This window comes from Candoia aspera, chromosome 6, assembly GCF_035149785.1.
Source record: "Candoia aspera isolate rCanAsp1 chromosome 6, rCanAsp1.hap2, whole genome shotgun sequence".
Classification (NCBI taxonomy): domain Eukaryota; kingdom Metazoa; phylum Chordata; class Lepidosauria; order Squamata; family Boidae; genus Candoia; species Candoia aspera.
The window spans coordinates 99,369,200-99,395,261 of record NC_086158.1 but is presented as its reverse complement, the minus strand read 5'-3'; the positions used below and the strand labels follow the sequence as shown (position 1 = coordinate 99,395,261).

Below are 26,062 nucleotides of genomic sequence, written 5' to 3'. Positions count from 1 at the left end.
ACTAGGATGGTCTTTGACCAGGTGTCTTACAAAATATGCACCCTTCAGGTTTTTGATCTTGTAGGCTTGGGTTTGAGAAAGAATGATTTAATTCCAGTGGCAGGTGTTTTCTTAGAAGAAGGAAACTCTGGGTCAGTTACGAAGGAGAGAGGTGATAGGGACAAATCTATTTTTCCAGGCTAAGATTTCTTCATCTCAGATCTTGCAACTTAAACACGGTTTTGTCTCCCAGCTCATTCTGAATGTTGCCACCACAAGCCCTACTCTCGTGTGATGTTCCTCCAGCTTCACCTTTCCTCAGAAATACGTGTTTGAAGACGCTCAACATCTCTTCCTTGTCTTCACAACCCTGCTGTAATAGCGGACCGGAATCCCAGAGGATCCAATGAGATACACATCAAGCAAGTAGGCCGTCCCTGCTTCCAGGCCCCCAATGGTTTCGGCAGTCACAGCCCGCTGCAGATTGAGATCATGGAAGAATTTGCAGAGCACTTTTTCACTTTTTTGCCTTGACTCTGGCCCAGAGCACCTATCAACCTTCCTGGTTTCCATCCAGGCCTGGTCCTCCCCAATCACTTTCTTGTAGATGCAATACTTGCTTAATTCCTGGGTTCCAAGCCAGGCGATGGTGACTGAGTTGCAGCTCCTCAGCTTGTTAAAGGACTTGATTTTTAAACTCTCTGGGAGAGCTGGGAAGAAAGGCTTATGGAAGAGAGAGGACACCTGAACCTTCACGGATGCAGCTGAAGATCCAGTGGACCAGAGATGCACCAGGTATGTGTCTCCCAACCTTCCTTTCAGTATGAAATGCCTCAAGCCAGCAAAACTCTCTGACATCAGCACTTCCCCTTCCTTGGATATTTGCACCTGGAGTTGCCCACTGCAAGACTGAAAGGCAAACTGGACTTGTTTCTGCTTTGCCTGGTACAGCAAAGTGTAGAATGACTGTTTCCTTCCGTCTAGTCTTAACTGAACCACCTTCCCATCCTTCAGTTGGCTCACGATGGGCTCAGGATTTTCAAGAGTACGGGCAAAGGTTCCTGTATAAGCAGCGCTGGTGTTTGTGAGGAAATTGACTACAAAAACATCAAAATAGTACTGAACACCAGGAGTAAGGTGGGACACTGTGTAGGTGCTCCTGACTCCCACACATACTTGCTTCACCGCTGCGCTGCTACCTTTTTTACTAAGGCTTAATTCACTCCTGGACAATGCCTTCAGCTGCTGAGGGGCCAGCCGACCTGCGGAGGGAGAGAGTCCCAAAGCGGGAGGCCATTCTACTCCCAAAGCTTGTGCGGCTGTTTCTGCTGCACATAAGCTTTTGTAGTTGTAGTTTTCATTCACCAGGAGACAGTACTGAAGGCTTCCTGGGGGTGGCAAGGCACTCGGGCTCTGCTTCCAAGCAAGAGTTACAGTGGTGGGGCCAACGTCAATGACGTCAATGCGTGGATCCACTGGCAGTTCTGGATAAAAGTGATCAGATCTGGGGTCGGTTGTTAAATATACTGTAATGTGGGTGTCTTTCTCGATGGACAGGAATTCAAGCATGTAGGCTGTGGAATGGTAAGATGCTCCTGTGTAGGTTTCCACTGAATTGCCTCTATAACTAAAGAGAGTCCAGACCTTCTTTGTGGCCTTCTGAAACCTGAGGGCTTCCGGCGTGTTCAAATTATCTGTCAATGAAAATAAGGCATGCAAAGTTTGTAAAGTCAAGAGGAGATAGAAAAGGCATGCATTGACCAGTGAATACAATATAGATGCCTGGTGCAGTCAGGCCTCCTCTTCTGCCTCCCTTGGCCATGCAACTCCTCTTTCCTACATCTGGTGTACATAAGCATAGTAGTCCACTGTCTTCTAGTTGGGATCTACAGCAACTGATGTGGCATATTGGGCAAAAAAAGATTTGCTCTTGTGAGAAAGGTCCCAGAACTTTCCCTTTCATGCATTTCTTTGGAAATTCTTGAGGGTCTAAAAATATTTTATGACAAGACAGTTAAAGTGATGGTTGGTTGCAGCTCTCTGCTTTCATTGAGAATTGTGTTTAGCTGCTCCCCACCCCCTCAGACGCAAAGAACAATTATTTGCAGTGACAGGGAGCACCCTGGGAGCCAACTCACTGGGCAAGCAGCAGTTCTGTGATTGGCTATGCCCACCATGGCCAACTTTTTCTGAAAGCACCCACGAGACACTCTCAACATGTAGATAACCAGGGAAATTATCTTGATGGAAATGTATAAGAACCATTACCTTGGCAAAAGGGCTGAGACATTTTTTTAAGTACAGAACAATGAGATAACTTTCGGAAATGGCTCAGGCAGACACCTCCCTGATTCACTGGAATATAAGAAGGGGAGGAGGTTCACTACAGACAGACTTGCAAGATTCTGTTATTCTAGCCAGCCTCAATAAAAGTAGTTTTAGCCTTCCAGTGGAGTTGATTTCCTGGTCTGGTTTATCTGGTGGGGCTGACACAAAATGCCAAATGTCCTCACAAGAATGGGCACCTATTTAGAAAAAAGGCTACCCTCTTCTGAGTAAGGTTATAATGGAACTTAAAGTCACAGAGATGCCTTTCATTATTACTGCTGGACACTTGCACTAAAAGGGATTCTACTTCATACAATCCAATTTCATTTCCCATTATTTGGTTTCATATATGATAAAGTTTATTTATTTTGTTTTTTTGGTCATTTATGTATAACTGTTAAATGAACTCCTAGGACTGATCAAATTATATAATATAAATCAAACCTGATGGAGGTTTTGGAATACCAAATTGGAAACATTATTTCAGTCCCTTTCAACTAAGACGATGAATTCATATCATTAGAATATTCACTGGGTACAGATTGAGTTACCCTTGGATGCTCAGTTACACTGCCATCATTCATCCCTGAAAGTAAGAAATGAAGTATCATGACCTCAAGTCAATACTTAAAACTTAAAATTTTGGGAACCTGGAAACAACTTTGGGTGCCTGATCACTCCTTTTTCTCAATCATTCTCTCTTTAAAACTGAAGGTAGACAGACAGACAGACATTAATACAAATGTGGAAATAATTTTAAGAATGAAAGGTCATGTTTATGCTGAGCTTAAAATCCATGTAGTTTTCTTGGCAGCACAAAGGAAGTGGTTTATGGAAGTGGTTTGCTACTGCTGCCTTCTGCAATTTTTTTTTCAACTTTCTAGCCTACCACCCAGAGTCTCCCCTCCAAGTATTAACCAGGCCTGATCCTGCTTAGCTTCCAAGCCCAGCAGCAATTATGCTGGTGCTGAGGCTTTAAGTTTTAATTATAGATGGAAACCTTGTTGGTTAATATAGTTTGTACAAATCAGGTTCCAAATGAATCAAGGTCAATCATCCCTTCATATAATATCTAGGTCTTGCTAACTAACAGAAAGAGAAACAGAATGGGTAAAGGAAAAGCTGAGAAAGAGAGAGATTCACCTTCTCTCTTGCTTACCAGAAATTGTTTTTCCAAAATAGTTTGCCGATATCTTAGGCACCCGTATACTCCACTCAATGGGAACATCACAGGGGGTGACTCTCACTCTGAAGAGTGCAGAGATTTTGCTTTCTTTTAAAACAAAATAGCACCTGGAAATGAATGGATGTTGTGGTTCATTTTCCAACACAGAAGAAAAAAAAAAGACTGTACAAACTGAAAAAAAGATGCAGGGAGAGTTTGATGGAATTATTCAGCTAAGGTGAATTCCCATGAACATTTCACTTCAGGAAACAGCATGTTTACAGTCAAGTTTTATCAATCTCAAGATAGTCAAAGCACCTTCCTGGAAACGTGGGAAAGGCAGCAACTCCACGGGAAGCTGGCTTTGAAGATCTTCCCCAAGGTCCAGGGCCAAACAAACACTTTTTGCTGCAGTTCTCACTCTCAACAGCATTTGGGACCCCACGGGTGGCATAAAATGAACCCTTGGACAGATGGGTTTTCATCTCAAATCCATAAACAAGAATCATTCTGTAGAATAAGTGATTGCAGTATTTACCCAGAAGGGAAAGGAAAGGATGGGCCTGGTGCCCCTTACCTTTTAGGCATCTCTTTTGAGAGGAAGATTGTTGTTTCCTTGCCCTCTTCAAGCATCAGTGTGTGATAGAAATTGAACATCTCACTCTTGAAGTTTTGCTGTAAACCAACAGTCATGACTAAAGAATGGCCGAAGCATGTGACCAGAAGAAAACAGGACGGCAGACATGCCTGCGATCCAGACATCTTCAGCGCTGCAGACCTGGGAGATAATAAGACATCAAATGGGCTTTCTTAAATGTTATGGATTGCTAATAAGCAGCTCATGCATTGCAGATGACAATGGTGGATTGGTGGAACATTTTACTTGTGTTAGTTGCCCTTCTGGGTCCTCCCCTTTCTCTGTATAAATTTCATATAACTTCAGAATCCATCTAGAGTTGAGGCTGTCACTTCCCTGGACCACCAGGAGGGATGCCCCGTGGTCTGTAACGGCAAATGCACTGGTGAAAGACTAAGGAAGGGGCGGAGGAGTGGAATCTATGAGAAACATCTGTGTATCATCTGTGACAAGCCATTTGGATACTACCAATGAGGCACTGATCTTCTCCTTTGCCTCTTGCTTCTTCAGTGGATCCCCTGGGGAAGAAAATCTCAATATCACCGGCTTCTGCAACCACGTGTGTTCCCTCCAATGACAGAGAGATTCCTCCCTTGCGCTGGTACATTGATTATCTTTGCTTTAAGGAGACTTGGGGGTGCAAGTCATCCGGTCATTTGGAAGGAATATCATTTTAAATCTTAAGACAGGAGGAAAAGGACAGAAAAGTGCAGATGAGAAGGACCAAGGCTTGCAAATAGATGATACAGCAGTTGCGGTGTCTGCAGGCAGGGGGCGCTCTTGGAACAGTTTGAGGGGTAGCTCCTTAAGCTGATCTACATGTTAAATAGGAAATATATTTTTAAAAACACCTGATTTGCAAACAATTCAAGGGACAACATAAAACTGCAAAAATACAAGAACAAGGAAGTCGCTTTTGTAACGGTATTTTTTTTAAAAAGGTTACTTTTTTGAGACTAAAATAATTATCAGCGTATGTTTAATCAGCGATGTTCCATAATAGCTTTTATTTTTGAATTAAACAGTAAGTAACGTTTGATTCTACACTTATTCAAATAGCATATTCAAAACCTTTTATATTAGCATTCTGAATATAAAATGAAATGGCTTTTTTCCAGCTTCCTGGTTTGTGTTCTCTTATGACAGAAATGCCTACATACTTCTCTATACAGTAAATAAGCCAGGATTTTGCATGCGTGCTGCCATCTGCGAGTAATACATTGCACAGACTGAAAAGTCAGAGAGAGGCAGATCCACTAGATGCAAGAATTGTAACAAAGGAAATAGATTTATCCTAAACAGAATATCCACTGGTTAAAGACAATTATTCTAAGGACTTAAAAGAAATAAGGGAGGGTTGGTGGGAAAAGCAACATGTTATTTACCTTACCTTTAGCCAGATGTTATCAGGTAACTGTGAGAGAATTCAGAAGGACGGCCCCTGAGCTAGACGTTTTGAGATCCTTGCTGGCAGATGAAAAAACAGAACTGAGAAACATACTCAGCAGGACAAACTGAACTTTCTGCTAATTTTCAAAGCAGAAGGATTGCTGGAGAGGTGAAAGGGCTCTTGGTTGCTCTTCAGACCTTTGCAACGCGGAGATCTTTGGAATCAGAAGGTCTCATTCCCAGGGCTCCTCAGGGGAACTTGCAGCCCTGATATTCTGAGAACGAGGGCAGGTCCTCTGTGGAGGGAGGCAGGTGGGCGGGCAGGAGGGCTGAGCAGGAGCCCCGACCCCAGGGGGGCGGCTGCTTAAAGAGGGCCTTTGCAGACATGCAAAAGATGGTCTGTGGGTGGATGTGTTTGTTTAACCCTTTGTGGTGTTGGCTTGCCTAAGGTTGCCTCTTTTCCTCTCTACTTTTTCTAGGGGATTGGATGGATTTGGCCTACTTCCAGAAATATTTTCAGCCACAGTTGTGTCCAAGGTTGTGGAATGGAGATTTCAGTCTGGAATAAAATCTCCATGCCTTGAAGAAAAAAAGGGGAGGATTTTTTTCTTTGTAGGTGCACTGTTTTGGTTTCTCTAGTTCGTGCCTTAAAGACATAAAAGGAGAACCCGTGGCTCTCCAGCTACAGCTGAACAACAATTCCCAGCATCCCCTTTCCATCCAATCTGCTGACCGCAGATGCTGGGTGTTGTCGTTCATCCACATCTGGAGGAACATTCCCATTCTAAAGTCGTATCTAAAAGTTGCAGAATGTGCAGATCAACAGGTAAGGTGTAGCATCAGCCAAGGGCAAGAGCAGAGAGATCTGGTTGGCCAAAATACAAAGTAAGGCTGCAGAGGTGACTTCTAGATGGGTTGGATGTCAACTTGAGTTGACACCCAGCTGGCTGTGCTACTTGGGAGTTCTGGGTGTCAAGAATACTGAGGAAAACAATTCATCTCATGATTGAGCAATTACTGAATGTTCCTATTGTAATATAATTACAATATAATTTTAATCTCAGTAAAACAGAAAGGTGAGCCTCTGTTTTATTAAAATCAATCATTAAAAAATAATTTGCAGCTGCATCCTGAACATATTTTATTCAAATGTAAATGCTATTTTGTTTAATGGGGTTTAATTCCACATAAGAATGCACAGGATTGGAATTTCAGTAGGATGTTATTATAAAGTTCACATAGTTATATGTAGTATAACTGAATTAGATGTAGGGACAGGATTGCTACAATGGAAATGTAGCCATAGGTTTGGTCAGCCAGATGTAGGCTAGAAAAATCTGAACACAATAAACCTAGCTATTAAACTCAAGCTAATCTGGCTCCAGTGTGTTTTGGGACGTTGACTGACTGGCTGATTGATTACGTGCCATCAAGTTGATGTCAACTCTTAGTGACCACACTAACATTTCTCCAGGATGATCTGTTGTCCTCCACCTGGTCCTTCAGGTCTTCCAGGGGTGCCCCATCTTGCCAATGGTCATCCTCTTCTTCTCTTTCATTCCGCCTTTCCCAACATTCTTCATTTCAACTGAAAAACAAGCAAACATATTTCACCCCATCTCGTACTGAAATTGTAAAAGGTCATAACTGCATTACCCCAGATTCTGTGCATCATTTTAACAGGGTAATCCTATATTCTGATTTTTAGTTGCAAAGATAGAAGAAGAATTGATGCATTTCAATTGTGGTGTTGGCAAAGATTATTGAAAATACCATGGACTGCCAGAAAAACAAACAAATCAGTTTTAGAAGAAATACATCCAGAATGTTCCCTAGAGATGAAGATGACTAGGCTTAGATTCCCATACTTTGGGCACATCGTCAGGAAAGACCGCTTGAAAAGGACATCATGTTCGGTAAAGTCGAGGGCTAGCGGAAAAGAGGAAGACCTTCAATGCCATGGATTGATACAATCACCGCAACAACAGATGCAAACATTGGAACAGCCAGGCACACAGCGCAAGACCGAGCAGCATTTTGTTCTCTTATACGCAGGGTTGCCATGAGTCATAAACAACTTGATGGCAACTAAAAACAACAACATATGGCAGAGAATTAAATACTAGAACTGGGTCCCCACCATCACTTTAATAAATGCAGCCACTTAAAGATCAATTCTAATACATTCAATATACAATATGTCATCATCATGAGGAGCTCCTGTTAATAATTAGGCCAAACCAGAGGATTTTTAAAAAGAAGCACATAGCACAAACAATGCAGGCTTTCCCAGGACTGTTTTGCACCTACTGCTGATGCTGGATATATCAAGATCCCATGTGTTGGGATCTTATGCAAAGGGAGAATTTCATCTGCCCTGTGGAAACACAAACATCGTCCTGTTCATTGGCTAAGAACCTAGAAACCAAGTTCTGTCAGCCCCATTTGAAAGATCTATTTGTATTCACTCTGAAAAAGAAGACCAAGAGGGGATATGATAGCTGTCCTCAAGTCCCAGATGGAGCAAAGAGTAAATGGAAATTGTAAAGAACAGGCTTGGGTTAGATTTTAGGAGAAATGTCAAAAGAGCCGTTCGGAGCAAGACCCTGGAACCATCTCTTGGAGATGCTGTAGTTGCAAGTTTCCTATGACGAACAGATGCTGGGACATCTTGTCCTCCAAGCTCCTTTCCACAACTAAACTTGCATGATCTCACCATGGAGAGAAAGTGGAAGAGCCTGCCTTCTGTGTGGTGTGGGGTAAGGCTGTCTTTCTCTTAACACCAGTATAGATGCCCTTTGGGGAAGGATTGTGAGGGCTGGGACCTGGAAGCACAGTTGCAGCTGCATAATCCATCCTGGCTGGACAGTCAAGCTGCAGGAAAGCCCACGAGGCCGGCAGCAGTTAAGCAGAGTTAAGACGCTCAGCAAGGACCATCTAGCAAATGAGGCCACACGTTAAAGACGAGCAGCTTTCAGGATGAAAAGTCGAGACAAAGTCTGAGGCCTGAGAAGGCCCAGCAGAGCCCTCAGGGCTCCCGAGTCCCATGTGATACTTGCAGGACAACATCCTGGCCAATTGTGTTGGGTCCATTTGATGGATGTTAGTGGGGGGGAAAAAAGGAAGTTGATACAGCATGGTCCTCTGCTTGCAAGTATGTCCAGCCTGTTCATAAAAAGGCAAGGATAAATTGAGTGATGGTGAACATCCTGCAGGGCTAGAACTGGTGGCAGGGAGCGGCTTCCTCTTTTGGCTTTCTGATAAGCTGGTGTTTTGTGACCCACTGCAGCAACAGCCATTTTCCTGGAGTGTCCATAACTGCAAGACAGCCATTGCTGTGTAATGGTGTGGGTGTCGGACCCGGGGCAGGCAGGGAGACCCAGCTTCGAATCCACCCTCAACCCAGATGCTGGGCTAGCCACCCCCTGGTCCAACTGATCCCATTGTTTTTTTGTGGGGAAAAATGGGAAGAAGTAACACAACGAATGCTACTTTTGAGTTCCTGAAAGAAATACAGTACCTAACCCAAATAAACAAACAAGCTTTCAAAATTAGAATAGGATTTTCTGTATCTCTTTGCTGCCATTTAAAGTTGTCTGGCCTCTTTCTCATAAGGTCTCAGATATGCTCACAAAGATGGGATACAACCTTGATCTCTCATCCTACTTATACAATGGAGAGGTCTCTTACACCTCCCATTGTTGCAAACTGCTTTGGGGATATGGATTCACTCCTATGCCATATCAACACTTTGCATCCAGATGTTCTGGAGATTTTCTGAATTCAGCATGATCCCAAATGAATTTCAGTGGAAGAAAATGGGCATTGGGTTTCCATAGTACCCAGGGTTTATTGCAGATTCTGGATTTAGCCCCACCCCTGTTAGGTTTTTGGAAGGCCCTGAAAACGTGGTTTTTCCAGCAACCTTGGGGACCCATGGGGAGCCTGCATAATGGTTGCACAATGTTGTTTAGATGGATTTTTTCTCAGAATCTTGCTTTTTTTAAAAAGTTTTTAACAGCTGTGACATTGTATTAATTGTTGGTTGTATGCTGCCCAGAGTCATGTTCAATGAGATAGGCAGCCATATAAATTTGTTAAATAAATAAATTTCGTGGTCTTAAGACTAATGGGTGGGGGGTGTCTTCAGAAACATGAATGGCTGCCTTGCCTTCAAAATGTGCCAGCACCGGCTCAGCCAGATTGTGATTGGTGACTCCCCTGTTCCTACTACTGATGAAGTCCTGGATTCCTGCCTGAGAATACGATGTCCTACCCTGGGGACATCACAATATTTCTCTCTTTCTTTCTTAGTTTTGTGCCTTTGAAAAGCCTGGAGGATGGATACATTATGGCGGACTCTGTATAACCCTCCTTCTAAGAGTAGCAGGCATGGAAGGAGTTAATTACTGCCCCCTTTTAAAAATTATTATTTTTTCCTGTCTTTCAGTTCCCGACATCCCATCTGTTCCAGATACTACCCTTAATTCTTCCCAATACCCTCCAGGGAAAGCAGTACAATACTTTGGAATTTTAACAATCCTAAACAGATTGGAGGCCACATATGGGCAAAAGGATTAAACATTCAATCACATTTGCTATCCCAGCCCTACATTTAAAGCCTCGGGGCTCAGGGGCGTTATGGCACTATGAATATTTTATTCGGCATAGACGTTAAGCAATTGCCAAACCCTTTTCCTTCCCCATGGGACCTGTAGACACAATTGTACTTGATTGCAAAAATTGAACAAATATGTTCAAATCCCACCTAGCAGATGTTGATGATTTGGCTGGCTACGGTGAGGGCAAGTCTTAAGGCTCCCTGAGATTGAAATGTGGAAGCTAAAAAGTCCATTTTGCAAGAGATGAAGGATCTAGGGACAAGGAATGGAAATAATTGTCTTTGTACAAACATTAGGGACTTTGAATGAATGAGCCTTTGGTATTCTGCAGTCCATTATCATTTGCAATCTCTTCCCTGCGTTGTGTAGTATCGACAATGAGACAACTTTCATTAGCTGCAATAGTAACAGTATGGAAGAAAAGGTCCCAGGTAAATCTGTCTTTGCAGCTCAAACTGGCACTGATTTTGAGACAGCATCTTACATTTTAAAGGGATTTCCACATCATACATCCTTCTCCAAAACTGTAACGCAGTAAAAGTCTTGTTGATCTCCTCTCCTTGATCCATAAATGGGGAAAGAAGCAAGTGTGAAAAATTATAACCAGATGGTGTTTGACACCTCACAGGACTCTGAAAATGTAAGGATTTGGCCAAGGTCTAAGCAAGAGAAAATGAGGATTACACAGTAGAGCATCAGGAGCAAATCAAGCATCATGGCACGACTTCACACAAATTGCTGTCACTGAGCCCTGCGTATAATGTGAGAGAAATAGATACTGGCCTGCCTTATATGGCAGCACAAAATTCATTAGGGTTGTGGAAAAGTTAATGGAAAGAATGAGTGTGAGCACACACACTGCTGTTGAGAGTTTAGTCCAGCTTTATTTATACCAATCCAGTGGTTACAAAGATGGTTGCTCCCCATCTGAGCCTTCTTACACTCTTTGTTACCTCAGTAGCTACTTATTTCAACCAGAGTCCAATTGTCCAATCAGAGACATGAGAAAAAGGCTAAATACATATTATCCAGGTCACCCAGGGAAAATGCTTTGCATGACATCTGCTGACCTAAATGGTTTTCCTGTTGAATGTCCCTGGGCTTCCCCCACCCCTCCCTTCCTCCAACACAATATTAAGATGACTGGGGCAAGAGAAGGCTTGAAGTGGATATAGAAATCTATTTGAATAATTACTGATTGGCTACTAGTAAAATCAAATGATAACTGCCCAGAGTCCCTCCTTGTGGGGGGAGATGGGCAGTGATAAAAATTTGATAAATAAAATTAAAATAAATAAAATAAATAATGTATTAGGTTGGGTTTGCAAAACCCACTGGCTATATTGTTCCAGTTCACTCACCCATTAAACAATGTCTCTATAAGCAGCTGGTTTGAACTGCTTCAATGGTCATGGCTGGACTACAGACTTGTCCATCAAAAGATTAAACTTCATCCCTTTTGAGTGTTATTTGTCTCTGTTGTTTATTTAAGCAGAAAGAGGTGTTCCATCATGTATGCCATACATCATGGTGGACAGAGAATAACCAAAACCACCAAAAAGGAATAAAGGGTGGGGAACTGGGCTGAAAGCTAACTTAGGAAACCTTGGCTGTATCTTGGTTCGAAGAAGGCTTTTTAAGAGGGTGCTACATTCTATGGATGGTCCCAAATGCTGCATTTCCATAAATGCACTAGTGTCCTGGGACATTACATTAACTCCTGAAGTCCTCCATGAAGTCATCTTGCAACACTGTGGATGTGGTTTGCCATTGCCTTCTCCTGAGATGATCTTCTCTCTGACTTCTCAGTGTGCCCCTGGGATTCCCAGATGGTGCTACGTCCAAGACCTAAATGGCCTGATCCTTCTTAGCTTTCAAGGTTGGCTAGATGCTGCCATACCCTCTTGGTATTATCTCTACAGAGAAATGTAAATTTCCAGAAAAATATGCTGTTCATTATCTTTCTTTAAATGAAAACCTAGATCCTGTGTGAACTCAATGTTTAGGATTTCAGGATTCTTTAGAGTTTGTTCAGCATGTTGTTGTGAAGGGGTAGAAGATGCTGCTGCCACCGCTGTTTTTGTGCTACACATTTCCCCACCCATTTGTGGCCGCCTGGCTCCTGATCTGAAAGGGCCTTAGGAGCTATTCCATGACGATGGCCTCCCTGCGGCTGAATCGATGCTGCCAGACCCAGAGGGGTGATCGTATAGGGACACACACATTGTAGCCTCATAGGAACTACAAACTGTCTGTGCTCCCAACCCAGCAAATTTAACTGAGATAGTGCTCTGCTTGGAACAGCATGTTGAGGTTTTCCTACTAACGATTAAGACTGCTATTGTACCTAATCATTTTGGCCGGGTGAGGAGGTTGTATTTGATTGTCTCCTTTCACGTGCTTCATGCAAATCGCCTGGGGGGAGGATCCTGCCCAGACTTGTTTCTTACTTCCTCTTTTTTCTCTCTGCCGATATGTAGCAAGCCAGGCTTGCTCTCAATGAGAGCTAAGTCCTTTAAATATGTTTTGCTTTCTGTAAATAAATTATTTTTATAGATATGCCTGGTGTGTGTGACTTTTCTGATCTCTCCTGGGCTAAAGGCTTTCCCAGCATTCTGCCAACACAGCAATGCTTAAAGAAAAATGCAGAAGGTACTTTTGGCATAATGCTAGCAGTCGCCCATCTTACCCAATTCTAGGCAAAAGTATTTGCAGAGTTAAAAACAATTACAAACTTGCATTCTATTTGTACCTTAGACTTTTGTAGCTGCACAGTTAACACACAGGGAAGGATCCGTGCTGCAAAAATCCAGATGACTCGAATGTCTGTAGCCCAGGGTTCAACTGTGGAGTCCTTGGTGCTCTCTGAGCTTGGCGGTTGGCTTGCAGACTACACCGTCCAGCTGACTGCTCGAGGGCTGCCACCTAGCGATTGTCTGGATTTTTACCACCCAGGTCTCATAACCCTAATAAAGATACCATTTGTTTTCACTGTTGGAGACAGATATCTCTTTAATGAGTTATTAAGCCTCAAGTCAGCTCTTTGCAGGATGCTGGATCAAAGCCCTGAGAAGAATGGATTTCCCTCTTTCTCTCTCTCTCGAGGAAAGCGTGATCTCCCTGTCCTCTTCTGGGTATTATTACAAAGCGCACCCTAGGCCAATTCATTTAGCATGAAGGGTTCTACCACCCCACTCCCCATAACAGCAGCACAAGGGACTTTTATGGTGATTAAAAAGAAATGGGCAACATAGAAACACGTCTCCATTCGCTGAACTTTCCTCCAGTTGTACAAGCAGCATCCCAACTCTCATCCCTAGTAAAGGCTGCAGATGTGTTATGAACAGATCTCAGGGAAATGGTTCCCTTATGCAACAACTGGCATTTCCATTTATGGCTACCGGAAATGGCTTTCAATGCAGGAATCTTCAGCTTGGCACACTAAGTCAACTAAGCAAAGAATGCTCTGAGTGACTGGGATGTAAGCCATATTTTATACTGTGGCAATAGACAGCAAAAATATATTTTGCTCAACTTAATGCACGATAGACAAATCTGTAACAGTGATTAAAAGTCTGTGTGTCTCTTCAAGACATGGAAGGCAAAGAGATCTGGTTCATCTATCATGTTGGCCCTGTTAATATGTTTTCTACTACAGATTAAGGTTACTATGGTAACTAATCATTCTGGCTGGGTGAAGAGGTCAAATTTAATTGTCCTCAGTTTAAGTGTTAATGGTTGCATTGCCTAAGGGAGGAACTTGCCTGAACTTGTTTTAGTTTCAGTTTCCCTTCTGTGTAGGCATGTAGAGAGTTAAGCAGCTCTCACTGAGAGCCTATAAATATGTTTTCTTTCTGTAAATAAAATTATTTTTATAGAAATGCCTGGTATGTGACTTTTCTGATCTCTCCTGGGCCAAAGGCTTTCCTAGCGATCTGCTAACAGGCCCATCAAGTGGTTTTGCCATAGTGTGCTTTGTGAAGGCACCTTAAGTTTATGGTTTGCACAAGGTATTAACCCAGTTAGGTCTTAGAAATTGCCTATGTGGCCCAAAACTCAAACTTAGCTCTAGGCAGCTTTTTGTATATACCAAACCAAAGTTTATGATTTGTTTCATTGGTAGATTGGTGGAAGAATGCATCAGGAAAATAGGAGGTATGTAACCAGAAGAAATACTCAACCCGAAGGAGACAAAAGGGAATGTGGATTTGCCTAAAAGTAGCATGTTAAAGAGGCAGGTTCAGTAATCATTCCTATAAATTCAGGAAGAAATTATTTCAGCTGATTAAGCAACGGAATGTGAAGAGGAATTTAGTACACATTGGACAGGTTCTATGTTAGGGTCTGCTAACCCTGCTTAGTGAACTGCTAAAAGGTCAGGCGGTAGCTCAGAACGGGCTTCATCCAAACAAGACACTGTCTTGAGCTCATTAGGTGGCTTCAGATGAGCTACAAGCAGTTGGCCTCATATTTGTAAGGTGGGGATAGTAACCCTTTCCTGCTTGATTGTAAGGATCTTTGAGCTTTGGCTGTGCTGGTAGGAAATCCTGGGAGTTGAAATGCCAGAACAACTGAGAGCATCATCACACTGTATATGAATAAATCAACGCACCTTTCTTATTCCAGTGAGTGTTGTTGGTTAATAACCACCACGAAAGTGTGATTCAGTGCTGGCGTTGCTGTACGAAGACAACCTCAGTGGGGCAAATGTAGCGGCCCAGTTAGGGACCTGACAGAGCAAAGGACCAACATTTATCCCTAGGGATGCAAGGAGCAATCAGTGGAAAAAATGCAAGTTTTTACCTGAACTCTTGAAAGTTAAAACAGATGTCGGTCACTACTACCTCCAGGACTGCTAAGGGGAGAAGGGCAGGCCAAGAGATGACCGATGAGTTTACTACGTACAGCCGGCTGCATATTACTCAGCATCTCCATTCTCACGCCAATCCAGAGCTTCCTCATCCTTCAAACCACCTTTTCCTTTTAACTGTGCAAATACATTTCAATACCATCCATTTATCTTCCTGAAACTACCTTAAAAAAAATGTGTGTGTGAGGAGGGGAGAGAAATAGGTTTCCAATTATTTCCTCATGGAGTTCGACAGCCCACACCAGCTTGTCACTACTGCCTGCAGGAATACACAGCAAGCCATCATATTCTGAAGATTAATTCTCTTTCACCCTCATCTTTATATTTCCCTGCTTCCCCTAGGTCTTCATTAGTCTTTTAACTTGTACAGATGGCTCTCCTTTAGATGTTCATTGAAACCACAGTTCCCTTCCCACTAGTGGTTAATTACAATGGCTACCCCGTAGCCCTATAGCATTAAGAGATCAGGGTTCTGATCTCTATTGAGCCCTAACAATAAAAACTGTGTAGTGCTAAATGAGAGGAAAGTGTCAGACAGGAGGCTGTGCGTGGAAGACAGAGGCAGAACGGCCAACCAATTCTCTCCCCAGTGTGAGATAGTTGTGAAGGTGCTGGACTAGGACCAGGGAGCCTCTGGGTCAAGCCAAGCCTCAGCTACGGGAACCCCTGAGGGACTTTGGCCAGTCTCTCTCTCCCCCCTGCCAACCCACCTCACAGGGGTTCATGTGGTGGGGATAAAATGAAGGAAGATTCCCATGTAAGCCACCTCAAACTCTTGGGGGGAAAAAGAGAGAGAGAATATATCTAGGAAACGAACAGAGGACATAGGCTGGGATTTGTTTGGTTGGATAAAGATTATAACTCACTCCTAACATTCAGCATGAATCCCTACAGATGTCCACTTAACATGAATAAATACAATTGTCCCTATTATAGCTATTTTGGCCTGTACATGTTTCACCAAGTCATGGAAAAACCAGCAGGTGTATTCACACAACATGCCAAACTGAGTTAGCACTAAACTTGGTTAGGTTTTTGGTGGTTTGGCATGTTGTAAAAATTCAGCTCACTACCTAAGGGATCCCTGTATTGTATAAGCCTGATACAGTACTGAGCTAAGACCTTGTAGGAATGTAGCTATGGATTCTTGACTGAGGAGTCCTTGGTGCTCTCTGAGCTTGGTTCTTGGCTTGTAGACGCTTCGTTACCCAACTAGGTAACATCATCAGTGCGAGCCATGATGAGTGATTCGCACGGATGATGTTACCTAGTTGGGTAATGAAGCATCTGCAAGCCAAGAACCAAGCTCAGAGAGCACCAAGGACTCCACAATTCAACCTCAAGCTACATAGATTCTCCTCTGTTGGATTCTTGACTGACTTTGAGTGATGTCATCAGTGGCCCTGAGTTTCCAGCTGAGGTCTTCTGCCAGGCAGAAAGTGAAGGAGCAGCAGAACCTCTTCAGTGCCTTTCCTTTCTCTTATCTTCCCTTTCACATTATCTCTGCATTTGATGGAAGCTCAGAGGGTTGAGGCACTGCACCTGGGATCATGTGGTCAGCTTGGTACTTCTGCAAATCTCAATGTTGCCCCAGGTCCGGTGACCCTCACCTCAGAGATACGTGCTGTTTTTTCTTTCTGCCACATAAACAACTGCATTTATTACCTGTTGTAACAAATACAGAGAAATTGCCATTTCCCCAGGGCTGTGTAAACTGCGTGAATGATAAATTAATAAATGGCTGGTTGCTGGAAGTTGTAACAAATGTTTAACAAAATATTCAGAGTAAATGGAGGCTTTAACAGCAGATGCAGCTAAAGCAAAACCCCAGTTAATACAGTGTTTCTCAAACTTGGCAACTTTAAGAACTTCAACTCCCAGAATTCTCCAGCCAGCAGGCTAATGTCTTAAAGTTGCCAAGTCTGAGAAACACTGAGTTAATAGATTCTTTTTTCCCCCACTCATCTCATTTAATCGTAATTAACCTTCTGAAAGAAAGCAACTCTTTGGCAGGAATATCCTTCTGAATGTCACAAGATGTGCCCCATTCCTGAACAGATAATTACATTTCTTCTCCTGTTTAGCTGGGTGTCTTATGAACCTAGAAGCAAACATGGGCAATACATTAGACTAGTGGCTGCAGAGAAAGCAATACAATTTGATGTTTAGCTTTAATGTACTCCATCTGCTTCTGCTGAGCAATTTTTTTTAAGCATTGCTTATTAAAACCCTTGAGCTCCCATACAGAGCTAGACAACATTGCATTAATCTCTTGGTTTAATGCCTGATCAAGCCATGCCCCATAATTTTTGCTGCGTTTTTAAAATTGAAAGGGAGAAAAGACTTAAGCTGCTGCAAATACAGTATAGAACTGCTGAAACGGAAAGTGGTGCTGATTCTTTTTAACCCTAAAAAGATAAAGGCTTCCCACCACACGTGGCAAGACGGAATTCTAAAAATGGCACAACCCCTGCAGGTACAGAAGTATTTTTAAAAATAACCCCAATCAGTCCAACACAATGAAACTATACTTCCTTCATTTTCTAGGTTTTAACTGAAGAAGGGGACTTATATTACCAATGCAATGCAGGAGCAACTAATCCATGAAGACACACATGCGGCAATTGACGGAGTGCTTACTCGGTTGTTTAAAATGTGAACGAGTGTGACGGCCCCAGTACCAGGATCTTAACTCAAGAAATTCTCCGGACAGTCCATCAGAAAGCTTAGAGAATTCTTTATTAAAAATCCGATTACACAGGACAGTCGCAAAACTCCGAGTACCGTTTTGGCGCCAAGCATTGAAGTTAAACCGTTCCCTCCGATATCACTCCCTCTCCCACTGTCTTACAGTGCCTAACAAGCAAGCTCGTTCTCACTCATGACTGCCCGCTCCCAACTGCCCAGGCGCCTGATCAGTCCTTGGCTGTAAGGGCCTGTGGAGGAATGTGCTTAACGAGCCTCTCCGTCTGCAAAGCTTCCGGAGCTGACACGGGTTTGCTCCCGGCAGCTAATATGACGCGTGCAGCACTAAGTAGCAAGTTCGGGCAACTTCGTGGCAGGCGTGTAAAGCGACTGACGGAGAGCATTTTTCGCTCATGCTCGGCGCTAAGATTGTGCAGCCTGCTGAGCTCTAACTTCGACCCAAAGGTTTCTTCCCAGCTTAGAGCAGTTCCTGTCAGGAGCTGGATGCAAAGAAATCTGAGATGAGTTACTTGCTAAGCTTGACTGGCTCTAGAAAACCGGATAAATAATCGGAGCACTCCTCAGAGTGATGCTACCGCTGTTATTCCCCCCAACTCTTGATCCGGCGCTGCGCTCCCCTGAGAGCTAACCTCAGAAGCACAAAGGCCGTGCGCTTAGTGCCCTCCCTGCGGCCACGGGGTGGGCTGTGTGGGTGTCCCCCAGCAATGACCTCCCTTCGCCCCGCTCCATATGAAATCAAAAGGAAATAAACCGCTAGGAACCGCAGCCCACCTTTTTAGTTCGCGTTCTGCGCCTTTGGCTGGCCGTACGCCAAAGGACTTGGCTCCTTGCGCGCTCTGCGTGTGGCGGGTCTGCGCTGAACAAGTCGGGGAGAAGAAACGGGGGCGCCCACACTTCCAAACCCCTTGCAGCGGTTTACTGTTCATACAGGGAGGTGTGCAGAGAGGGGGCTATGTTGAAAAAAGTCAATGTATTTTTATGCTCATCACCTTTCCCTTGGCTCTTTTAACCATGCCCTGCAGACCGCCCTACGTCCGGCGGTCATTTTACAGAGCTGGGTCGCACGCACGCACACCTTAGGCCCAATCCACGTTAGCCCCTCTGTGAGTAACTCCGTGCCTGCCGAGGTTGTGCCAAGTTCTCCCCTTGTGAAAAACTGTTCAGATGGGATTCAGAGAAGACGGCCGTCGTTCATTCCTTTATTTGAAGAAACTCGCCCTGCAGATCAGCCTGGCTTGTTCCACCCTTACTTCCCTTCCTCTGTCCTTTATCCATGACACCATACAGATTCTTGAAAGAAGACAAGGAAGCTGAAATTTTCACACTCCACTTGGAGGCATCTGCATTTCCTGCCATTTTCATCCGTTATTATTTCCCACCTCACTTCTCTTTCTGCTGCTGCTCCAGCATATCTTCCCTGCAGCCGGCAGGGGGCGCAACGCGCAAGCGTCAAGAAGGGAAACCTCATCTTTAATGTGGTCGGGCTGTGTGAGTCCCCGCGTTGCACAGCGTTGTAAATGCTTCAAGTGGAAGCTGCATTTCTGCATAATAAGAAACCCAGAATGATTAGGCACGTAGATATTCTTTAAATGGTCTTGCTATGCAAATAGCTTTTACGTTCTGCCGTTAAAAGCAGCTAATTAAATTAAAACCCGTGATTTCTTTTTGCAAATGTTTGAGTTTGTTATTCCCTGATCAGTTGGGAGTGAGCATGTAGAAGAGAATGAATCTACCGTATTGAGTCTTGCTGGCTGAGGGCTGCACTCAGCATAAATCCAAATAAGTTCTAATTATCTTAAGTGTAAAGCTGTTAGCAAAGGGACTGCAACCATTCATCTTGGATAGAAAGAAAAGAAATCCGTTTCAAATAGGAAACGAACGCATAACCATCCACTGTGCCAAAGGAGCGGTGGCCTGAAATTTCCTGTTCATGAGATCAAACTGGTTTGGCCTCTAGTACAGCCTGTTTTCTTTGAGGGGTACTGTGCATCACACGGGCAGCGTACATTAGAACCAGGTGGGCCTCTGATCACACCATCGAAGCAGCCCTCTCCACCATTTTGACCATGCTCTGTGCACAACCCTATTGGTGACATTGCAGAGGTAGCAAGTGTTGTCTTCTGGGATTCTTATTTCAACTTCCCAGTCCAGCCATCAACCCTGGAATGCTGATGTGGACTTTTGGGAATCCCAGGCTGCCTGCATTGTGAGGCCCTCTGGCTAAGAGGGGGGACATTTGAGGAGTTTCCAGCTTTGGCTGTGGTCCTGGTGCTGAGGGACCACACCCACTGTCCAGCGTGTGGCTTCCCCAGCTGAGAAGCCACACGCTGGACAGTTCACCTCCAGTCAGCCTCCCCTGTCGTGACTACAGAAGCCACAGCCATTTTCATTCAGCCCACTTCCAAACTCTTGGCCAGTTCATCGCTGGAAGCTTCTTGGCTAGTGAAAGGTCCCAGCTCTTCAGCCCCACTGACCTCCTCTGTCTTTCTTCCCCTTTTTTGATGACACCTCTCCAGCTCACATCTGGCCTCTTGTCCAAGACAAAGGAACCAGAATGAAGGGTGGCAAAAACCCTGACAGACATCTTCAAATCTAGGACCCTGTTTTGATCAAGAAGTCACCCTTGTCGCTCCCATCTCCATCCAACTGTAATTCTTGTTCATAAAACTTGGGGCAAGCCCAGCAGCGTCTTTTTTCTGCTCTTCTCCTTTCCGGTCCCCCCACATGTCCAGTTGCCTTAGAAATGCAGGAGGTGACTTAGATCAGGATTTTTGCAAGCATATTCCCATAAAAATACCCCCAACTGGAATCGGAGCCCACAAGGGCCAAGCGGGCTATGCATAATGGTTGGTGGTACAAGGATCATGGTTTTAAGAGCAACTTTTGCAGAACTGGAGCTTCCAACTTGGTTTGTATCACAACAAAGCCATTAGTTCCAAAAAAAAAAAAAAAAAAAGCTGTCCATAAATTCAAAACAAGAGTATTAGAGTTAGGGTTAGAGCAGTGCAATGGTTGCCTATTCTAAAACACCATCAGACTCATGAGCAGGAATTCAAAGATATCTGATTTATTAAAGAATAGCGTGCAGGATCATGGAGAAAGCTGAGAATGATGAAAGTGCGCCAAATGCAAAGTAAAAACCCTCGGTGCAAACGAGATCCCTCCCCCCGTAGAATCTTCCCAAGTCCACAATCCCAGGTGCTCCTAACGGCTCCTGATGGTCTGCGGGAAAAGGCCTTGAACAGAGAACATAACCCAAACACATTCCATCCAAATGAGTACAGATACAGAGCTTGGCACAAGGTCTCACAGCAGCTCCCTCCCAAACAGAAACGCGCATCAGTGCCATGGCATGGGAAACGTTACGATGTACAGTGCACACTGAAACAGTGAACATGACAAGCAGGACAGAAGACCTTTTCTCTTCCAGCTGCCTCTATAGGAACTGATACCACAATATGCATGTTTTCTCCTCTGTTCTATGTATCTCTTGTTTCCCATTTCATTTTTTAATACAAAGGGGGAGGGGAGCTCTTCTTAAAAAAACACTTCTGAAAGCTACGCTGGAAGATCTTTCCAGCTGGAGAGAGGAGCATTCTGCTCAACTGAAATAGGGGTGGTCGTGAATTTTTCCTTTTGGCAAGCCAGCCATTTAATATATTTGGAACTGAAGGTAACTTTCCCATGAATCCTCCCTTTTCTTTTCCTCTCCCGCCTAATTATAGACTTTTAACATAAATGAGCAATTATTTTCACAGCGATCTGGGTGCAGTTCCCAGTGGTATCTGCAGCGCTCGAATAACACAAGGCAATTTTGTATTGCAGTTAGGGTTATTGACATGCTGCTCAAACTGAAGCTGAGATTCTCTCCTCCACCTTGTATTTCCTGCACTTAAAATGAAAGCCGAGTGTTGTGTATTTTTGTGTTACAAAGAAATGCAAAAATGTAATTATACCTCCTCATACCCATAGCCAACTGCACTGATTTGCTGGGTCACTCTATAGTCCCAACATTAAATTAAGGCCTTTTTAATTACTCTTTAAATTCTCTATTTCCCTTTTACTTAAATTGAGGATCGACACAAATTTATTATTATTTCATTTGTTAAATGGTTATCCCACCTTTCCCCTAGGACAGTGTTTCTCAACCTTGGCAACTTTAAGTTGTGTGGACTTCAACTCCCAGAATTCCCCAGCCAGCAAGCTGCTGCCCTAGGAGTTCAAGGTGGTGGGTTTTTCCTCTGGTTCATCGTCTTGAACTCCAAACCCAGAGGTGCTTTGCAGTCTAGGGAAGAACAGGCAGGTGCTCCGTGATGCTTTCTCTCCACTCCCAGAGGGCCACCATCAATGAGAAGCCACAGCCATTACTTGTTCCTCCATCTGATTTGAGTTTTTAGTCCTAGATGAGCACAAAGCATGGGCTGGAGTTTATGAGCATGGAGATATTAGAGAATTATGAGGGCTGTTGAGTGGCATGGTACTTCTCATTGTTTTTATTAGGGCTACCAGATCTTGGCTGCAAACATTCAGACCATCACTAGAGGGCAGCAAAGAGACACAGATGATTATTTGCTGCCACCTGGTGATTGTTCAGATCAAGATGACTTGGATAACTAAAGCTGAGGCGGGCTTATGCAAATCAAAGGTAATTTATCTGAGTAATGGAATAATTCTTTGTGCACTTTCTTAAAGAAAATATTCATTTAATTTATCAAAGGAACCACAGAGACCCGTACTAAGGCAGAGGCAGCAAACAAGTCTGAAGATTTTGGAAGCTCTGCATACGAGAAAGGCAGATTCTGTGTATAATCTTAACTTTCTAGCAGCTAGCAAGGTAGAATTTCCTATTTTTTTCCCGTTGCTATCACACAGTGTCTCCTATCTTTCTGCTGTGAAAACTATCGCTAGTTGATCACCACCTGACACTTTTCCCCAAATAAATCAGTTAATATCTCTGCAGCAAACACTGGAACTAACACTCAGGTTTCCTCTCGCTCATCATTCACCTACAGTTTTTAACACCCTTTTACTTGGAATAGCACTGAGCAAGCTAAGCAAGAAATTAAAAAGCAAAATCTGTCTGAAAAGAGTAGATTAAGTTACATATTTATATTCCTATGTCCATAATGCCGGAATGGTGATGCACTACGGCATCACAAAAGTCGCAACACAAACTTCATGCACGCGTAAAGCTTCACTGTTATTATCATAAACGGCTCATTTTCTTTCTTTACATTTATTATGAAGGTTCCTAACTGAGTAAGGATGTGGTGGCTCACATAATTTTGTATGCATTTGGTACAATTTTTGTTTCAGGCAGCAAAATCAATCTGTGTGAGTTAAGGACAGTTTTAGCTGTTGAGAAGCCTCCTCCTCACCACTGAGTGTGTGGTCCCTTTGGCCCATCCACAGAAAGCTGAACTGCGGAGTCCCCGGTGCTCTCTGGGCCTGGTTGTTTTCTTGCAGACGTTTCATTGCCAGGCTAGGCAGCGTCTTCAGCGCGAAGAGGGAGTGGGCCTCGCTCTCAGCTTATAGACCGTGGCTTGCCCTGCTTGTGTTGGTGGGGGTGTTGTTCTCTCCCTGGGAGTTCCCTGATTGGGCTGTTGTTTGCGGCTTGGTTGATTGCCTGAGTTAACAGTCCCTTGATTAGGGTGTATCGTGCTGTTTGGTTGTTCATCTGGTGTTAATCCTAGTGTTGATTTTTGCATAACTGGGTGTTGATTGCTGGCAGGGGAGTGTTCTGGTCTTTTGGCTTTTCTATTGTCTCTTTTGAATGGTATGTAGATGTTGTTTACCTCTATGTGTCTGTTGATGGCTGCTTGGTCTGAGTGCCAGGCTTCCAGGATTTCTCTGGCTTTTTTGGATTTGGCTTGGTTTAGGATGCTCGCCGTTTCCCAGTTGAAACTATGGTTGAGTCTGTCCATGTGTTGTGAGATTAAGGAGTTCTCATTGTGTCTTCTGACTGCTAGTCGGTGTTCGTGGATGTGCTCTGCTAGTCTTCTGCCTGTCTGTCCTACACATGGCTGTTACGTCTTTGCATTGTATGTTGTAAATAACTCCTGTTTTTCCTTCTTGGGCTATTGGGTCTTTTGGGTTACTTAATATGTTTTGAAGAGTTTTAGCTGGTTTATGTGCTACGGTGATGTCATGTGGTTGTAACAGTCTGTTGGTGGTTTCTGAGATGTTTCTGATGTATGGCAGTGTTATCCTTTTCATAGTTTCCATTGGTTGGGTGTAGTGGGTTGGGTGGTGAGGCACTTTTTGATGAAGTTGAGAGGGTATCCATTTTGTTGGAAGATGCTGTGCAGATGTTCTTTTTCTTTTTTCTGGTGTTCTGGGTTGCTGCAGTGTGTAAATGATCATCTGAATAACGTTCTTACACAGCTCCTCTTGTGGGAGGTTGGATTGTTACTTTGGTAATGGAGCACTTGGTTGGTGTGGGTAGCTTTCCTGTAGACTTGTGTTTCTAACTTACCATCATTTCCTCTACTGATGAGGATGTCCAGGAATGGTAGTGTGCTGTTGTTTTCTTCCTCCCTTGTGAATTTTATTCCATTAAAGATGTTATTGACGGTCTTGTGGGTTTCTTCCAGTTGTTTCTTTTGTATTATGACAAAGGTGTCATCTACCTACCGGATCCATACTTAGGGTTGTATGTGTGGGAGTGCTGTCCTTTCCAGACGCTGCATTACGATCTCTGCTAGAAGTCCTGAAATCGGTGATCCCTGGGTGTTCCTTTGATCCGTTGGCATATTTCTCCATCAAACTGAAAGTAGGTCGTAAGGCAGAGGTTGATGAGGTCCATTATCCTGGGCATTTCCATTTTGGTGTATTTGGCCAGGTCCGGTGTGTTGCGGAGAGCTGCAGCCATGGATTCTTTCACCAGTGCCAGGTCTATGGAAGTGAAGAGCGCTGTAATGTCGGATGATGCCATGATCTCCTCTTCTTCTATTTTTAGGTTTTTGGTTTTCTGGAGGCACCGCAGTGGGGAGTTGATCGAAGTTTTGCTCTCATTCTATGAGAAAGCAGATAAACATTGTTTAAAGTATCTCACAAATACGTCTGGAGATACCATGGCATGTAAACTGACTAATTTTTCCTCAATACAGAGGTCCATTATAGAGCCATGCCAGATGGAATAACCCTGCAGATTACAACAGTATTTATTTATACTGAAGATGGTAGAAGATTTGTATGACTTTATCGACTCAGCTTTGTATAACAGATGGGAGCTTTGGAATTGCTCCCCGAGAGACACTAGGCGTTTCTTCCTTGCGCTGTCCCCACACAAATAATTTATTCAGGAGATGATCACTCCCAGTGCAAGTATTTCTAAGCCCCGCTTATTCCAGAGAGGGCAAGAGATGAACACGGGCTTCTGTCACTCCCACCAAAACAAGTGGAACATTAAAACGTTTGCCCTCAGCCAGGCATGGGAAGGTCAAAGGGATTAGAGTGGAGAAAAGGGCTTTTTAATGCCAATCATCTCCTTAAATGTGCATTTCAAACCAGATTTTTCAAAGCACTTTGCATTTTTTAAGTCTATCATCTGCCTTGAAGTGATTTATGCACTTGAAGTGAATTACTTAGTCTAAAACATATCCATTTTTTAAAAAAATATAACGCATTACAAGCTAGTGCTAGTTTCAAAGGTATTCTGCTCATCTGTGCTTAACTACTGAATCTTTCCCAAGATAGTGCAAACCTTCCTACAGTCCCTTCAGAGTTACACTATAACCTCGAGGAGGGTCAGAGGTCACCCCCATGCTGCTATTTTAAGGACAGCACAATTCTCCTTTGCCATTTGGGGCAGGGCACTGAATTTTTAGTAGAATTGCACACTTGTTTTCTGCGTAATTTCAGGAAAGGCACTTACAACAAGATTTCACAACAAAGCAATAAAAGCTCTCTTAGGCAATGCAGTGGTTAGAAGGTTGGATGAACTAACTTGACTTTTGGCTAGTAATTATTTGCAGTCTAACTTACCTCATAAAACTGTTGTGACTTTAGAAAAAAAAGAAAGAAAGAAAGAAAAGAGGAAGGGAGAACTTTGTATGCTATTTTAAACTGATTGGGAAAAAGCTTGGAAAAAAGGGTACTTATTTTATTCCAGGGGGATCTGCAGAAAGGGTGGTCAAAAAATCAAGACGTTGGTCTTGTGTGATGGCAGCCACCATCTTGATTTTTCTACCCCCAATAATGTTTTTATTTAAATCATTGGAACCTGGCTTGGACACTACCATGTCCGTTTAATAAGCTATTTTATAGGGTGTAGCATGAATTTAGGAACATTGAGCAGTCATAGTTTTCTTGTCCCATTGGGAAAATATCCAAAATCCACAGCTGGATGATGCTGTTATAAGGAC

At 43.5% G+C, this 26,062-nt stretch overlaps 1 protein-coding gene across 1 annotated transcript; it reads right to left on the bottom strand.

Annotated features, from left to right (window-relative positions):
- Positions 1 to 321: 321 nt before the first annotated feature.
- Positions 322 to 19,052, bottom strand: LOC134499775 (protein NDNF-like). The gene is made up of 5 exons (XM_063306607.1): positions 18,947 to 19,052; positions 18,468 to 18,552; positions 4,050 to 4,250; positions 3,467 to 3,600; positions 322 to 1,673 (listed from the first exon to the last, which is right to left on the bottom strand). Exons 1-5 carry the CDS (start codon positions 19,050 to 19,052, stop codon positions 322 to 324), a joined length of 1,878 nt encoding a protein of 625 aa, XP_063162677.1.
- Between the last annotated feature and the right edge of the window lie 7,010 nt (positions 19,053 to 26,062).

Coding starts and splice junctions, on each gene's coding strand:
- LOC134499775 (XM_063306607.1), bottom strand. CDS start 19,052: ATGGCAGGAAATGCAGATGCCTCCAAGTGGAGTGTGAAAATTTCAGCT. Junction 18,553..18,946: donor TAAAGGACAGAGGAAGGGAA/GTAAGGGTGGAA, acceptor CGACTTGTTCAG/CGCAGACCCGCCACACGCAG. Junction 1,674..3,466: donor TTTTGGAAAAACAATTTCTG/GTAAGCAAGAGA, acceptor TTTCATTGACAG/ATAATTTGAACACGCCGGAA.